The sequence below is a fragment of the Cnephaeus nilssonii genome (assembly GCF_951640355.1).
Source record: "Cnephaeus nilssonii genome assembly, chromosome: 3".
In the NCBI taxonomy this organism is placed as follows: domain Eukaryota; kingdom Metazoa; phylum Chordata; class Mammalia; order Chiroptera; family Vespertilionidae; genus Cnephaeus; species Cnephaeus nilssonii.
Window position 1 is genome coordinate 59,354,081 of NC_137074.1, and position 17,470 is coordinate 59,371,550.

The 17,470-nt window shown below is 42.3% G+C and overlaps 1 protein-coding gene across 2 annotated transcripts in view; it reads left to right on the top strand.

Annotated features, from left to right (window-relative positions):
• The first annotated feature begins 5,727 nt into the window (after positions 1-5,727).
• Positions 5,728-17,470, top strand: part of TMEM39A (transmembrane protein 39A) — a 37,146-nt gene continuing 25,403 nt past the window's right edge. Inside the window, exons 1-3 of one of the 2 annotated variants that reach the window (XM_079767414.1) lie at positions 5,728-6,071; positions 7,444-7,586; positions 16,225-16,447. In XM_079767414.1, the coding sequence (XP_079623540.1) occupies positions 7,474-7,586; positions 16,225-16,447 (336 nt within the window). In that variant the 5' untranslated portion in view covers positions 5,728-6,071; positions 7,444-7,473. Of the gene's footprint in view, positions 6,072-7,399; positions 7,587-16,224; positions 16,448-17,470 lie in introns of both variants that reach the window. The other variant, XM_079767413.1, reaches the window with a different exon arrangement.

Sequence of the window (17,470 nt, forward strand, 5' to 3'; positions counted from 1 at the left end):
ACATGGAAGACCAAGATGAGATCTGTGCCCTCAAGGGGTTTAGAACTAGTGGGAAGACAAATAGGATTCCCAGAGATAATGCACAACTTAAGGCAATAAGTAAACGTTCCTGGTTTCAGTGGAAGGAAAGATCAACATGAACTGGACATCTGGAGAAAGGGGTAAGAGAGGTATATTCCAGGTTGAGAAAAAAAAAAAAAAGGAAATATTGCCATTATAGAATATTGTGCTGGAGACACTAAAAAGGGAAAAGCCATAATCTGCAGAGGGTGGGGGTAGCCTTGGGGTGATGGTAGTGGAGGGCAAAACTTAGGATGCATGTTGAAGAATGATGAAAGACAAAATAATGTTGATTAGTTAGGAATAGGCCAAGTCACTCACTTTGGGAGAGGAGAAAATAGATCTCCAACACTCTATCATACAAGACTTCTTCGGGAATCCAAATGAAAACTTGAGTCGAAGTTTCTTTTATTTCTAGGAAGGTGTGCAGAACTTCAACATGAATATTCATCAAAAGTACATGACAAGGCAGTGTACTCCATAAATGAACAACACAATAACTTTCATTTTCAAAGTTAGTCTAAAATGAATATACAGGCGTAGGCAAAAGTAGGGCTACAGTACATGAAACAGTTTATTCTTGCATTATTATTTATTACTAGAGGCCCGATGCACAAAATTCGTGCACGGGGGGGGGGGGGGGTGTCCCTCAACCCAGCCTGTACCCTCTCCAATCTGGGACCCCTCGAGGGATGTCCGACTACCCATTTAGGCCCGATCCCAGTGGGATCGGGCCTAAATGGGCAGTTGGTTATCCCTCTCAAAATCCAGGACTGCTGGCTCCCAACTGCTTGCCTGCCTGCCTTCCTGATTGCCCCTAACCGCTTCTGCCTGCCAGCCTGATCACCCCCTAACCACTCTGCTGCCAGCCTGTTTGCCCCCAACTTCCGTCCTCTGCCGGCCCAGTCACCCCTAACTGCCCTCCCCTGCAGGGTTGATCACCTCCAACTTCCCTCCCTTGCAGGCCGGGTGCCTCCCAACTGCCCTCCCCTGCTGGCCATCTTGTGGTGGCTATCTTGTGTCCACATGGGGGCAGGATCTTTGACCATATGGGGGCAGTCATATTGTGTGTTGGAGTGGTGGTCAATCTGCATATTACTCTTTTATTAGATAGGATAGAGGCCTGGTGCAGGAGTTCGGGCCAGCTGGTTTGCCCTGAAGGGTGTCCCAGATAAGGGTGGGGGTTTCCTTGGGGCATGGGGCAGCCTGAGCAAGGGGCCTGTGGTGGTTTGCAGGCCAGCCACGCCCCCTGGTGACCCAAGCGGAGGCACTGCTATCTGCAATTTATTTTCCTTCTACAATTGAAACTTTGTAGCCTGGAGCGGAGCCAAGCCTCCTGCATGCTCCACTGTCTGCCATTTCTGTTTGAGTTAATTCACCTTCTATAATTGAAACTTTGTAGCCTTAAGCAGAGGCCTGAGCCCGGCCAGGGTGTGCAGGAAGCTTTGCTTTCTCCGTTACTGCGGGCAACCCTGGCCTGGTCTCTCCAGCTCCGTGGCTGCCGCCATTCTGTTTGAATTTGTTTACCTTCTATAATTGAAACTTTGTATCTTGAGTGGAGGCTTAGGCCTGGCAAGGGCAGGCGGAAAGCTTGTTTCCCTCTGTTGCCTGGGAAACCTTGCTCTCAGTGGCTGTAGCCATCTTGGTTCGGTTTATTTGCATACTCGCCCTAATTGGCTGGTGGGCGTGGCTTGGGCTGGTGGGCGTGGCTTTGGTGCAGTGGAGGTATGGTCAATTTGCATATTTGTCTATTATTAGGTAGGATTGTATTATTTTCCATGTGAGCAATGTAAACCTAATTTTGTCCACCCTTGTAGTGGAGAATAATTTTTAAAACTTGAATAAAAGAGCTTTTCTTTTCCACAAGTACAGTTTTCTGTGATCAGAGCAAAATGGAACTCACCTTGCATTACAATGCAAATATTTTCTGCAGCGAGGTTGGAAGAAGAACAGTGAGGTTGGGAGTTAAGTGGGCTCTATGCACAGGAGGAATAAGCTGCATGTGAATCCATATAATAGTTTCACTTCCTTAACAGGTAAGGTATTTTATTCTAGTGGTTCCTAGGTATAATAAGTACCAGAATCCTAGAGCTTATAAAAAATCACAGATTTCTAGGTCCTATGCCAGCCACTAAAATGCAAACACTATGGTTTAAAAGATTCTCCATGTTCAAACTCCTGGTGGTCTTCAAATTAATTTCATGCCACTAACAAGAAAAAAAATCCTGAGATGTTCTAAGTTAAAATTACAGTGGCTGAAGAGTGAGCGAAAGAGAAACGTTAGCCTGTTAATATCTGTAGACCAGCTCTGACAAGACTGGCTATTCTTATATATCTGTTGGAATTTAGGATTAATTTCCAGGTGGCTATGTCCATGATTATTCACTTTTTTTTTCAATTACAAACATTCAATATTATTTTATACTAGAGGCTGGCGATCAGGGCCGATCAGGTTCCTCGCCTCCCCACTTCCCGCCCTCTTCCTTCCCTCACCACCCACATCTGCTGCCACCCACCCCTGGGTCCCCAGCCCAGCCCAGCCCAGCCCCGATTGGGCAATCAGGGCCTGCTGGCTGGAAGGAGGGACCGGGAGGTTGGCCGGCAGGCCCCATCAGTGATCAGGGCCTGTGGGCTGGTGTGAGCTCCTTCATTGAGCACCTTCCCCCTGGTGGTTAGTGCGTGTCATAGCGACCGGTCGTTCTGTTGTAACGGCTGCTTAGGCTTTTATATATATAGATTAGTTTCAACTATACAGTATAGTGGTTAGACATTTATATAATTTACAAAGTGATTCTCCCATAAATCCAGTAACCACCAGGCACTATACATAGCGATTACAATAACTGTGCTTTACTTTAAATCTCTGTGACTATTTTGTAACTACCAATTTGTACTTCTTAATGCCTTCCCTTTTTCACTCTGCCTACTAACCCCCTTCCCATCTGTCAACCATCAATTTGTTCTCTATATCTATGAGTCTATTTCTATTTTATTTTGTTCTTTATGTTCCACATATAAGTGAAACCATATGGTACAGTATTTGTCTTTCTCTGACTTAATTCACTTAGCACAATACCCTCTAGGTCCATCCATGTTGTCACAAATGGATGTTCATTCATTTTTATGACTGACTAATATTTCATTGTATATATGTACCTACATCTTCTTTATCCAGACATTTAGGTTGCTTCCATATCTTGGCTATTGTAAATAATGCTGCAGGGGAGGCCCCTTCTAATTGCTAAATGGGATGCTGCCCAATTAATGGAATGCTTAATAAACCCAATTTCAAAAAAACCCCACAATGCTGCAGTGAATGTAGGGGTGCGTATATCTTTTTGAATTAGTGTTTTGGATTTCTTTGTATAATTACCCAGGAGTGGAATTGCTGGGTCACAAGGTAGTTCTATTTTTACATTTTTGAGAACCTTAGATACTGTTTTCTATAATGGCTGCATCAATTTGCCACAATTATCCACTTATTAACACATGAATTTTCCAGTCTGCTGGTTACAGCTCATCCACAGCAGCAGACACTTCTTCCTGGCAGATTCTGCTGAGCTTACCCCAGAACTAACTCTGCTTCCCCTTTTCCCATCCTCTTTATCTACAGCTAATATAAATCTTTTAGAACAGCTTAAATCTTTCTCCCTGCCCCCATCCCCACCACCGCCTTCTTGATGTATAATTTGCAAAATTTTGAGGCAATGGAGTTCATGTCCCAAGACTAGTCTTCCTTTTGGCCAGCAATTTCGGCTCTTTAATACACCTTTCTTACAAAAGACTTTCAGCTGTGGAAGTTAAATTATTTGTTAACACCACATTTCCCTTTGCTCACCATGATCTAGCTATACAATTTTGTGTTAAGTTTCTCAAACATGGCAAGCTCTAAGCCACCTTAGAAGCTCTGTATAACTTTTGTTTTCTATCTAGATTGCTTTTCTCTCCCATTTTTGCATCTCTGGTTCCTTCCCAACATGCTGAAATGTCATTCCTTCAGACAGATCTATCCCTTCAAAATAGCACCCTCCTTATTGTCTACCTCACCCCTTTGTTTCCTTCACAACACAATCTCTAATTATTTTACTTATTAAATAAATGCTTTCCTCATTAGAATACAAGCTGCAGGAGGGCAGAGACATATCTGTCTTGTTCACTAACACTATGTCTGGTTCATAATAGTCGCTAAATAAATAAGTGGCAAAGGAGTTTGAACGTATCAAGCTAGGAAACAGTTTACAGAACAAATAAAATATTTGTTGTCTCAGTGGTTGAGCGTTGATCTATGAACCAGGAGGTCAAGGTTCAATTCTGGTCAGGGCACATGCCCAGGTTGCCGGCTTGATCCCCAGTAGGGGGCGTGCAGGTGGCAGCCAATCAATGATTCTCTCTCATCATTGATGTTTCTATCCTTCTCTCCCTCTCCCTTTCTCTCTGAAATCAAATTTTTTTTTAAATGTGCAAAACTCCTTACACCTAGAGGTGAATATGATGAAAGTATCTGTGTTGGATTTTGTATATTCATATCTTCTAATTTCAATTTCCTCTGTAAAATAGGAACAATGGTAGTATCAAAGCATTGGGATTTAAATGAAATATATAAAACTACTAATCTAGTATCTGGTGCCAAAAAGGACTCTCAATAATGGTTAACTCGTCATTACCCAATACAAAGAGTTTTCTCTTAAGGCTCTTAAAATCTCTAGCGTGAGAGATCTCACACAAGTGCTCCTTTTTTTTTTTTTAATATATGTTTTATTGATTTTCACAGGGATGAAGGGAGAGGGGTAGAGAGCTAGAAACGTCGATGAGAGAGAAACATCGACCAGCTGCCTCCTGCACACCCGCTACTGGGGATGTGCCCGCAACCAAGGTACCTGCCCTTGACCGGAATCAAACCTGGGACCTTCCAGTCCGCAGGCCGACGCTCTATCCACCGAGCCAAACCGGTTTCGGCACAAGTGCTCCTTTTGACACTTTTACTCTTCTTCTAATACCAAACTACTGGCAGTTTCTGATTTCATGATGCTGCTGTCCACCTCCTTACCTTATGTGACAATTCCTTTACTAGAAAGCCATTCTCCTACCAACCGTCTGTTCCTTCTTGGAGTCTTGGTTTTAAACCCCGAGCTCTCTGTGAAGCTTTCCTGGGGAGACACCACCCCCCTCCCACGGAATGTATTACGCTGTCTAGATGCTATCTCCTGACCTTGGGCAGAATATTAATGTTGCATTTATTTTAACAAATTGCAATTTTTTGTGGCATTGTAACATTTATTGTTACAATCTGTCTCTTCCGCTGGACTGTGAGCTCTAGTCCTTGACAATAAGAGCACGACTGGATGCTAAAGCAAGACTGTGCGACTTGGACTCCTTTACGCACCAGACACGTGACCTCAGTGACGTCTCTCAACCCCCCTCATCTGTAAAAATGAGAGCGACAACTTGCAGAGCTGTTACTTGGAGTCCAGGAGATTACAAGAAAGACCCTTAGGGACTGGGTCCCTGAGGCCCCACGAGGAGGACATCCGCCAGCGCTGGCGGGGAGGGCGGGACCCAGAGTCCCGCGGAGCAGGCGCGTCCCACTGCGCAGGTGCAGGCGGGCGGGGCTGGGGGCTCGCTCTAGGGGCTGCGGGAGTAGTTCCGGGAGTCAGCTCGCAGCAGGGGCGCCCGGCCGTCGCGGAGCTGACGTCATCGCCGTGCGCTGCCACGTCTGCTCAGCTCCGCGGTAATGGAGGCTGCGGGCGAGTGCTGACGGCACTTGGCTCTGTTTGTAGCTTTAGCTCTGGCTCTGACTCTGCCGCTGACTCAGGGTCTGGGTCTAAGTCTGGGTCTGGCAACTCGAAGCGTGGACATCTTTTTTTCGACTCCGTGGGCTGGACGGCCTGCGGACAAGCACTTGGTTTGGGGCGCCTCAACGCGAGGAGGGGGTTCTCTTGCTTGGGGTCCCTCGAGTAAAGCTGCTGCCTGCTCCCAGGGATCCCGCCCCACCGGCCGGGCCTCCTCCATGCGTGAGTATAACGGAACTGCCGTGCTGTCCGTCTGCCCAAGGCCTGTTTCGGCTCTCCGGGTTGCGGGGCGGGGGCCGCTTGTCCCCTCTTTGGGGGCAGGTCTATTGAAGTCTGTAGTCTCTCGCCATCCACCTACCCCCACTGCATCCTCTCGCCTCTTCCATTCCAGGTTTTTTTGCTCCACACCTTTCCCTTTGAGCAAGGACCAGCAGTCCCTGCCTACATCCAGCGGTTTGAATAAAGCTATAGGAATAGTGCAGTCTACAGCAGTGTTTTGAAAGCCAGAAGTTTTTTTTTTTTTTACGGTGTCATTCTTTAGTTTTTAAGTTGTATTGTGTAGTAAACAGATTTTCGTATCCATATTGGAGGAGCCGTGATTTTGCCAGATTGGCGAGGACAATTTCTTTTTCAGTCAGGATCTTCATCTGTGACTTTCTCTCTTGCAGTTTCAGTAATTTCTAAGAAATGTTACATACGTTTTTCTGGAGTGGGCATCCACTTGCGCTCCTTCCAATGTTTTCACTCTAACGGATGGAGATACCATTTGAACAGTTTTACTTTTACAGAGTTAAAAGGGTCGACTGGTATACTCACATCCATCATTGTCAGTCCTGACAACAACCTCTGTAGGCCAGGGAACACTTTTTTTTTCCTTTCTGATAAAGAAGCGCCTCAGTTAAAGTCAGATAATATGTAACACATCTGAGCACAGAACCAGATCGCTTGGTAACAAAACGTAACGTTTTGGACAGTGCTGATTCTCCTGTATTTCAAGTGCCTTACTGTGAAATATTACATTTGAATTGGAAGTGTTTATATTAGGTGTCTCTTGTAAATTTGTACCTGATTGTAGAGATACAAATTGTGACTTCCCTGCCCTAGCTGGGTTGGCTCAGTGGATAGAGCATCTGCCTACGGACTGAAGGGTCCCGGGTTTGATTCCAGTCAAGGGCACATGCCTTGATCCATGTGCAGAAGGCAGCCAATCAATGATTCTCTCTCATCATTGACGCTTCTATCTCTATCTTCCTCTCCCTTCCCCTCTGAAATCAATAAAAATATTTTTAAAAAGCACAAATTGTGACTTCCCTAGTGCTGAACACACCTTAGATCAGAACTTATGCTTTTGATCTGACCCATTCGAGTTTGAGTATTCATTTCATTAGAATAAAGTAGGTAATAGATACTAAGAGCATTTGTTTGAAAATCTGGTTTTACAAGCCCTGTTCACTCAGTTTTTCTGGTTGTTTTCTTACATTGCTTAGTTTAAAAAATAGAAAACTGACATTTAAATGTGTGTCATTTTTGTTTGTTTTGTTATTGTTCAGAGTTGAAACAGGTTGACAGCCATTAACCTGGGTTGCAACTACAGGTGGCACTGGAAGCAGACTGGTTTCCGGACATGCCCGGTGGAAGGAGGGGCCCTAGTCGGCAGCAGCTAAGCCGTTCCGCTTTGCCTTCTTTACAGACTTTGGTTGGTGGGGGCTGCGGCAATGGAACAGGCCTGAGAAACAGGTAAAGGAGAAATAAGATTATTTGTAATTTGTAATATCCTGTGATCAGTAAGACTCACATAGAAGTCATCATGCTCTTCAGGTATTTGTTTGTGAAGGTAATTTCCTGACCCTGAAATAGAAGTCCTGCCTTGAAAACCGAAAGCTCAGTGTTTCAGAATACTTGGGAGGCGGAGAGTTGTGATATGGGGCCCACAAAGTGAAAGCAGTCCAATTCTTAGTTATGGTTCATAATCCAAATTCTAGTCATCACCTTTTTGGCTATTAAAGGAAGGGAGGAGCCCTAGCCAGTTTTGTTCAGTGGTTAGCATGTTGGCCCATGGACTGAAGGGTCCTAGATTCGATTCCAGTCAAGGGCATGTACCTGAATTGCAGGCTCGATCCCCGGCCCTGGTCAGGTTGTGTTTGGGAGGCAACCCATCAGTGTGTTTCTCTCACATTGATGTTTCTCTGTATCCCCACCTCCCTCCCACTCTCTCTAAAAATCAGTGGAAAAAATATCCTTGGGTGAGGATTAACAATAAATAAATAAATAAATAAATAAAGGGAGGAATGAATTAAAGTACAAGGCTTTTATTTTTTGGAGGGCAAATTAAAATTGACAGTTTATATGAGATTCTAAAATTGTAAGTCATATTCCATCAAGGGTCCTACAAATTATTTTCTTCAAAAATTTGTTTGAAATTAATAAACTGTCAGCTATAACTTGAACATCTTGAGATTTGTGTCATGTTGTATGAGAATAAAGAACATGATTTTTTTGTTTTGTTTTATTAATTCTCACCCGAGTATATTTTTTCCATTGATTTTTAGAGAGAGATTGGGAGGGAGTGGAGAGAGAGAAACACTGATGTGAGAGAGAATCATTGATTGGCTGCCTCTTGCCCCCCCCCCCCCCCCCCCCCCCCCCCGGGGATCAAGCAGGCAACCTGGGCATATGCTCTGACTGGGAATCGAACCCTGACCTCCTGGTTCATAGGTCTATGCTCAACCACTGAGCCACATCAAACAGGCTTTAATTGATTTTTTTTTTAGAGAGGGAGAGGAAGGGAGAGGGAGAAAGAAACATCAATTTGTTGTTTCACTTATTTATTCCCCCACTGATTGATTCTTGTGTATGCTCTGACTGGGGATCTAACTCACAAGCTTGGCTTGTTGGGTCAGTGCTCTAACCAACTGAGCTACCTGACCAGTGCAGCTCTGCCTCCATATTAACTCCAGCAGTTCTTTGTTCTTCTGCTTGGGCTTTGAGGATTCCCCCAGATAATTATGTTCTCAAATTGTCCCGTGGATTCCTCCTCAGTGTCTCAGGGGCTGCTATGGAAGTGCTTTGAGGGAAGAAAGAGGCTGGCAGGCCTAGCAATCTAGGCTTCGGGTTTCTTAGCCCTTCTTAATCAGACTAACTCCTCCTATGAGTTTTAAGTATTGGGATACCATGTAAAATACCTTTTGGGGAGAAAAAATGAAGTGTTCTGCTATTAAAAAAAGAACTGAAAACCACATTCTTACGTGATTATGCTTGTACTTAAAAAGTGTGCAAGTAGAGTACTGGGAAGAACTAGGAACATTTGGAAATTACCTCTGCTCTTAGGTGATTTTAGCTCTGATCATGTTTGCTTTTCTCTGCCTTCCTTGTAGCCCTTTATCCTGGCTTTCAAAGTTCCGATCATGATTGCCTTGACCTACCATTCTTCATCTGCTCTCCTCCTTTAACATATATTTCTTCAGCAATTAACTGGGGTGGTGGGGAGATAAACATATTTTTCAACAGATTAGAATAAAGTGAAAGATCATAGTTGTTCATGGTTTGCAAAGTCACTGTTATTGAGTGACTATTTTGTGACATTTTTACCTAAAGAGGTTATTTTGGGAGAAGATATTCTGTATTTGTTTCTTGATGGGAAAGAAGCAGCCTAGAATAGTTTATCATATAAGATAGAGTTATAAAAAATAGGGATAAAAACCAGTGGTAGACAGCCTAGAATATAGTTTCAGGCAGGATGTATATAAAGACAGGTTCCAGACGGGGAGAACTCTCTTTTGGAGTGACTGCAGAGTACTGAAGAGAGAAATAGATAATTGCTTAAGTATGATATAATTTCAGGTGATATCTTTGATTCTGCAAGACAGGTCAGCTGGAGAAGAGAGCATTGTGCCCGAATGGTGAAGTTAAACTTGAGAATGTTATAGAGCTAGTTTGATGACACAGTCAAGATTGAAGTCTATAGTTCCCTGTCCTGTTTTCCACCTGTGGGGAGCAGGGATTTGTTCTTAGGATGGCTTGCGTAGATGATTGCCTCCTAAAGGAGGAGGATATACTGGAGTTTCCTAGAGCTTATAGTTGAGGGAGAATCTTATTTGAGAAGGTCTGAGTTTTTCTTTGTTTTGTCCATGCAGGTACTTTGTTACTAATATCACCTGAACATGTTCAAATGATCACTGCTTTATCCCTTCCTATTCTTCTTTATTCCTTTGAATCCTCCTTGCTTTATCCATTTGCCTAGGTAAATTCTTTTGCTTGCTGGCTCCATAAAAGCCAGTCTCAGACCTGGTATGTTAACTCTTTCGCATACAAACTTTATATGCAAGGACGAAGCAGGTATTCAAAATAAACCACATTGTTTGCACAAATGCTTTAGGCACAGTGAGCCACTCTTATTATTTAGTGAAACTTTTATGTCATAAGGGAACTGTTTTCCAGTCAAGTTCCAGATGCCAGCCTTGCAAGCAGGCATTTCTAAGGTTGGCTATGCTGAGCACCTGCTTTCCTTTGGGGATTCTGGAAATAGTGTACTGCTAGACTGAGAGTACCTCTATGGCCAGCCCTCAGTAAAAACTTTGGGTGCTGAGTCTATAATGAACTTTCCTTATAGATAGCACTTAACACATATTGTCACAAATATTTACTGCGAGTTATGTGTGTCCTGTATGACTCCACTGAGAAAGGATTCTTGGAAATGTGCACTTGGTTTTCTCCAGACTTTGCCCCATGTACCTTTTCCTCTGCTGATTTTGATTTGTATTCCTTTGCTGTAATAAATCTTAGCTGTGAGCACAACTATATGCCGAGTCCCATGAATCCTCCTAGCAAATCATCAAACCTGGGCTTGGCCTTGGGGACCTGCAACACAGTTTAAATGATAATATTCAGTGTTAACATTGAGAACAGTTCTTTAAAGAGAATCTATTACAACCCTTGTATTATAGGCTCAGGGATATAGTTACTTTCGCAAAAATCACAGCTGATTAGTGGAAAATGTGGGAGAACTATTCTACATTGTATCGCAAACATTTGTATCTCTTTGCTTTTCTTCAATATATTTTCATATCCTGTTAGAGCAGTGGTTCTCAACCTTTCTAATGCCGTGACCCTTTAATACAGTTCCTCATGTTGTGGTGACCCCCAACCATAAAATTATTTTTGTTGCTACTTCATAACTGTAATTTTGCTATTGTTAATGAATTGTAATGTAAATATCTGTGTTTTCCGATGGTCTTAGGCGACCCTGCTAGCAGTTCTCAACCTGTGGGTCTAAGACCATCGGAAAATACAGATATTTACATTACAATTCATAACAGTAGCAAAATTACAGTTATGAAGTAGCAACGAAAATAATTTTGTAGTTGGGGGTCACCACAACATGAGGAACTGTATTAAAGGGTTGGCGGCATTAGAAAGGTTGAGAACCACTGTGTTAGAGGAATAAGTCTTTTTTTTTTTCCTTAAGCCATGTCCTGCTGCCCTAGGAATAATTTAAAAAAAAAAAAATCTGTAATTAATTTTCTCTCCCCCCAATTCTTTATTGTTAAAAGTATTAGATATGTCTCCTTTTCCCCCCATTGACCTCTACCCGGCCACTCCCACCCCGCAGCACATGCCCTCACCCCCCTACTGTCTGTGTCCATTGGTTATGCTTATATGCATGCAAGTCCTTTGGTTGATCTCTTAAGGTGCCACCTCCCCCCTGTACCCCCCAACATCCCATCTCTTAGGTTGGGCAGTCTGTTCGATGCTTCTATGACTCTGGATCTATTTTTGTTCATCAGTTTATATTGTTCATTATAGTCCACAAATGAGTGAGATCATGTGATATTTATCTTTCTCCAACTGGCTTATTTCATTTAGCATAATGCTCTCCAGGTCCATCCATGCTGTTGCAAATGGTGAGAGTTCCTTCTTTTTTATAGCAGTGTAGTATTCTATTGTGTAGATGTACACAGTTTTCTAATCCACTCATCTACTGATGGGCACTTCGGCTGTTTCTAAATCTTAGCTATTGTAAATTGTGCTGCTGTGAACATAGGGGTGCATATATCCTTTCTAAATGGTGTTTCTGATTTCTTGGGATATATTTCTAGAAGTGGGATTACTGGGTCCAATGGAACTTCCATTTTTAATTTTTTGAGGAAACGCCATACTGTTTTCCACAGTGGCTGCACCAGTCTGCACAAAGGGTTCCTTTTTCTCCACATCCTCGCCAACACTTGTCGTTCATTGATTTGTTGATGACAGCCATTCTGACAGGTGTGAGATGGTACCTCATTGTACTTCTTGGATGATTAGTGACTTTGAGCATGTTTTCATATGTCTCTTGGCCTTCTGTATGTCCTCTTCTGAAAAGTCTATTTAGGTCCTTTGCCCATTTTTTGATTGTGATGTTTATCTTCCTTTTGTTAAGTTTGGAGATTAAACCCTTATCGAAGATAACATTGGTAAATATGTTCTCCCATGCAGTGGGCTTTCTTGTTTTGTTGATGGTTTCTTTTGCTGTGCAGAAGCTTTTTATTTTGATGTAGTCCCATTTGTTTATTTTCTCCTTAGTTTCCATTGTCCTAGGAGCTGTATTGGTAAAGATATTGCTATGACATATGTCTGATATTTTGCTGCCTATGGATTCTTCTAAGATTTCTATGGTTTCCCATCTTATGTTTAAGTCCTTTATCCATTTTGAGTTTATTTTTGTGTATGGTGTAAGTTGGTGGTCTAGTTTCATTTTTTTGCATGTATCTGTCCAATTTTCCTAACACCGTTTATTGAAGAGACTGTCTTGACTCCATTGTATTTTCTTGCCTCCTTTGTCAAATATTAACTGAGCATAGTGGTTTGGGTCGATATCTGGGTTCTCTGTTCTGTTCCATTGATCTATATGTCTGTTCTTGTGCCAGTACCAGGCAGTTTTGAGAACAGTGGCTTTGTAATATAGCTTGATATCTGGTATTGTGATCCCTCCAACATTGTTCTTCTTTCTCAGGATTGCTGCAGCTATTTTTTTTTTTTAATTCCATATGAATTTTTAGAGAGTTTGTTCTAGGTCTGTGAAATATACCATTGGTATATTAATGGGAATTGTATTGAATCTATAGATTGCTTTGTGTAGTATGAACATTTTAATGATGTTGATTCTACCAATTCATGAACACGGTATATTCTTTCATTTGTTTATGTCTTCCTCTATCTCTTTTTTTCAGCATCTTGTAGATTTCCGAGTACAGATCTTTTACTTCCTTAGTTAAGTTTATTCCTAGGTATCTTAATTTTTTTCTTGGTGCAGTGGTAAATGGGATCGTTTTTTCAGTTTCTCTTTCTGTGAGTTCATTATTGGTGTTGTGTAACTAATTTTCTGAGATATATTGACCAAGTCTGTTTATGTTAGCTTTTGGCTTTGGTGGGGCCAGTTAAGAACTTTGCTCATATGTCCTCTCAAGCTTTCAACTTACGGTATTCCTTATTTCCTCTTTCCCACTGATGCTCTGGGTCACTTTATTTGACTTTTGTCTCTCTGTCTTCTGGTTTGAATTATAGTAGCCAAGGGGTATAGAATATCACAGGTGTAGATCTTTTGAACTTCATTTGGAATATCTTTCTTGAGGCCCAGCATTTTATTGACATTGTTAACCACAGAAGCAGATTAGTCTTTACTTAGAAAAAATTCTATAAGAACCTTTTATACCTTTAAATTATAACAAATAGTTCATTCAGCATGCTTTCCCCTTTCACCTAGTTTTGACTGAAGAGAAATTCGAATTTTTATTTTGTTCTAGAGTAGAGGCCTCTAACCTTATAACTTCTGCTCAGAATTTATTTCCATATCTTATGATTAACTGGAGTGAGAGAATAGATTGGCTGTTGGCATTAATCCCCTCCATTCAAGTTGACCAACTTGTACACCTCCAGAGGGCACTTTTCATGTTGTGTTCTGTGTGAATGAATCTCCTGGAGTTGGGAAGTGCTGTGGCCCATCTCTCAGAACAGATCACAGGGCTGTGGTGTTGATGATTGGTTTATGATTGAACAGGTAAGGTTAAGAAACCTTCGGGTAGATCACAACCTACTCCTTGATAAGCTTGTTCTATTAGAATATACACTGACAATGAGGAAGAAATTTTCATAATTTTTTCTGATCCTTCCCTCCCCCATCCCTATTCTTACCTTCTGGCTCCTCTGCATTTCTGCCATATTATTCTTAACTGTTCAGAGTGACCAGAGTTTATACTCCTAGAAGTCACATAAAGTACTGTGAATGTCATATGCTAATGCCAGAATTCTATATTTGGAACTTTAAGAGTAGAATGGTAATGCTAATATTGTTCCTTTTCTAGAATCTTCTTTGAAAATACAAACCAACCCTCTTTTTCATGTTATTCAAAAAATAGTAGACTCTTAGATCTCTGTAACTACTCCCATGTGACATATAATGGGAAATGTTATCATTCTTGATAGCCCAGCTATTTTTCACGAATAAAACAGCTTGGTAGAAGGGATAATAAGGAGAGAGGGATTAAAGCCTGTATGTCCTAACTAGTGTTTTAAGAGATCCCTATTTTTTTATGACTATATTGGTCTGCTGTCTTCTCAACCTAAAGATACATATTTGTAGTAAAGTAGGAAAATTATAGTCCTTAAGATTATGGTCTGATAGATAAGACATCCTATCTAATAAAGCGGGAATATGCTAATTGACCCTCACGCTGTCGCAAAGATGGCAGCGCCTACAGCCAATAAGGAGGGAATATGCTAATTGACTGCCCTGCCCTCAAAGATGGTGGCGCCCACAGTCAATAAGGAGGGACTATGCTAATTGACTGCCACGCCCTCAAAGATGGCAGTGCCCACAGCCACAAGATGGCGGTGCCCAATCCCCTCAGCCCTGCTGGGGCGGCAGGCACGCGGCACAGCCGGGCCTGCCCCCCAGGTGGGTCCGGCCGTGCCTGCCTCCGGAGTCCCCCAGACCCCTCAGCCCCCCAGCTGCCCTGGGCCGGCCCGAGGTGCAGGCAAGCCTCGGATGGCGGCTGCCGAGCTGCCCAGGGCCGGCTGGAGGCATAGGCAAGCCTCAGATGGTGGCTGCCCAGCTGCCCAGGGCTGCCCGAGGCTCAGGTAACCAGGGCCGGCCGAGGCTTGCGCTGCTGGCAGAGGCAGCAACAGAGGTGTGATGGGGCATCGCCTTCCCCTGATTGCTGCGTTGCCTCCCACCCCTGAGGGCTCTCAGACTGTGAGAGGGGGCAGGCTGGGCTGAGGGACCCCCCCACTCCAGTGTATGAATTTTCATGCACCAGGCCTCTAGTAGATATATACAAAAATTATATAATAGTATGAACAGTACAATATTAAAGACATATTTTATGTGCCAGTGAGTCAGCTCCAACTCCTGGTGAGCCTATGAATTAGTGATGCCCACAGAGTCCTGTACTCAACAATGTCCTGTGCCTAAGGCTTCTTTTATGGAGTTAGTCCATCTCACATATTGTCGTCTTTTCTTGCTGCCTTACATTTTTCCCAGCATAAAGGCATAGTTTAGGTGTAATGGTGGCACAGAGGAGAGATGAATTAGTTTTGATTGAGTAAATCGGAGTAAGCTTCATAGGGGATATACTTGATCATTTAAAAAGTCGTGAAGGATTTTGTCAGTAAATGTGTACGTGAGGGGTTAAGGAGGATGTTTTTGGAGATGAAGCTAGTCTGTTAAGCAGAGGACCTCATAGGACATACTAAATTTTTTCAATATTATCCTATTGGTAGTGGAGAGGCATTCATTCAAGAGAGAAACATTTTAGAAAGATCAGACTTTCACTTTAGAAAGATCTCTGAAGGAAGGTTGGAGAATTTGGTGAAAGTGGAGTTGAATTTATGGGGATTACTGCAGTAGTTTAGGTTAAAAAATAGTAACTGCTTGAACTAAGACAGAGGGGGTTTAGAGAGGAGGGTACAGTTTGGAGAAAGTTATAAAGTGGAGTATGTAAGATTTAGAGAGTGATTGGATGAGGCAGAAGGAAAGTTCTAATATGACTGCCCGGTTTCTGATTAAGGCAGCTAACTGGATGGGACATGAACTAGAGCCAGGACCACAGGAGGAGGAATACAGAGAGGTCCAGTAGACAGCTTGATAACATGGGTCTAAAACTCAGCAGTGAGCTCGATGGAGAAAAATTTTTGTTTTTAGCATCTAGAGGATAATGGAAACCATGGCCACATATTAGATCACTGAGAGGGTATCCGTGAAGGGAGAAGCCAAGATCCTAGGGTAGAATTTGGGGGAAGGCTAAAGGTTAAAGGATAGGTGGAGAAGGAAGCAGGAGCCCTTTATGCTGTATGACACTGCAGGGTAATCACTATGTGAGCTAACCCTAGTTTTCTCTTCCAGGAATGGTAGTGCTATTGGCCTTCCGGTTCCACCTATCACAGCCTTAATCACCCCAGGTCCTGTTCGTCATTGCCAAATTCCTGATTTGCCTGTGGATGGGAGCCTGCTCTTTGAATTTCTCTTTTTCATCTACCTGCTGGTTGCACTGTTCATTCAGTACATCAACATCTATAAAACAGTGTGGTGGTACCCTTACAATCATCCTGCTTCTTGTACTTCATTGGTAAGTCTTAATCGGCCTCTACGTTCTTCATGTTACTTAGCCAAGAAACTAGTTGGAAAATCTATGTGTAGAAATTATTTTTCTTAATAATTTTTCTTCTAATAAAATTTTTTCCTGTTAAACCAAGATTACTTTCAGAAATATAATGTCATAAGATTGTTTGAAATATAAAATATCTGGCTTTGGTCTATGACTGGAAGAGGTAAAAATATAAATGAAAATGCAGAAAACATTAAAATAATTTATTAAAATAATACCATGAGAAGGTTTTTATATTTAGCTTTCTCTATACCATGTTATATTTGTTGGAAATGTAAAGTGCCAATATGTTTAAATTCTAACAACTCTACCCTTTTAATGACTGTACTAGGATAATGGAAGCTTCTATAACAAATAAGCCCCAAATTTGTGTAATTCTCCAAACACATAACAGTCTGAGGCAGTTGGCCTAGTTGGCAGGAATAGCACACTTTCCATATGGTCTGTCAGGGGACCCAGGCTGATGCTGACAAACGTCTTCCAATGAGTGGCTTTCAGGGTGGCTGCGGTTCATCCCTGTCAACCAGAAAGGGAAAAGAGGAAAGGGAACTATAAAGGAGAGTTTCTTATGGGCCAGGGTTAGTTGTATCATTTTCACATGTGTCCTGCAAGGGAGTCTGGAAAATGTAGTCCTTTTACTGAATTCATTGTTACCCCGAATAAAATTGGGTTCTGTTACAAAAATAAAACAGAGAAGAGCGAACTGTTTCTGCTAAAGTACATGGCAATGTTTTGTAGGTTTCTTTTATCTTCTCTCCAGTTATTTAGGAGGGGTGTGATAATCTTGATGCAGAGAATGTTCTCCATAGAAGGATATATAAAGTAACGATAAGGCTAGTCAAGTAAGTGGTTGGTATTGGCAGTTTTGAATGGGCTATAGAGATACGCTCTAGGAGAAAGAAAACTATTGTCCTGTGTAGTTTATGTATGCGTCTGTGACTTACAAATGATTCGAAAACCTCCCTGGCCCAGTGAACATAGAAA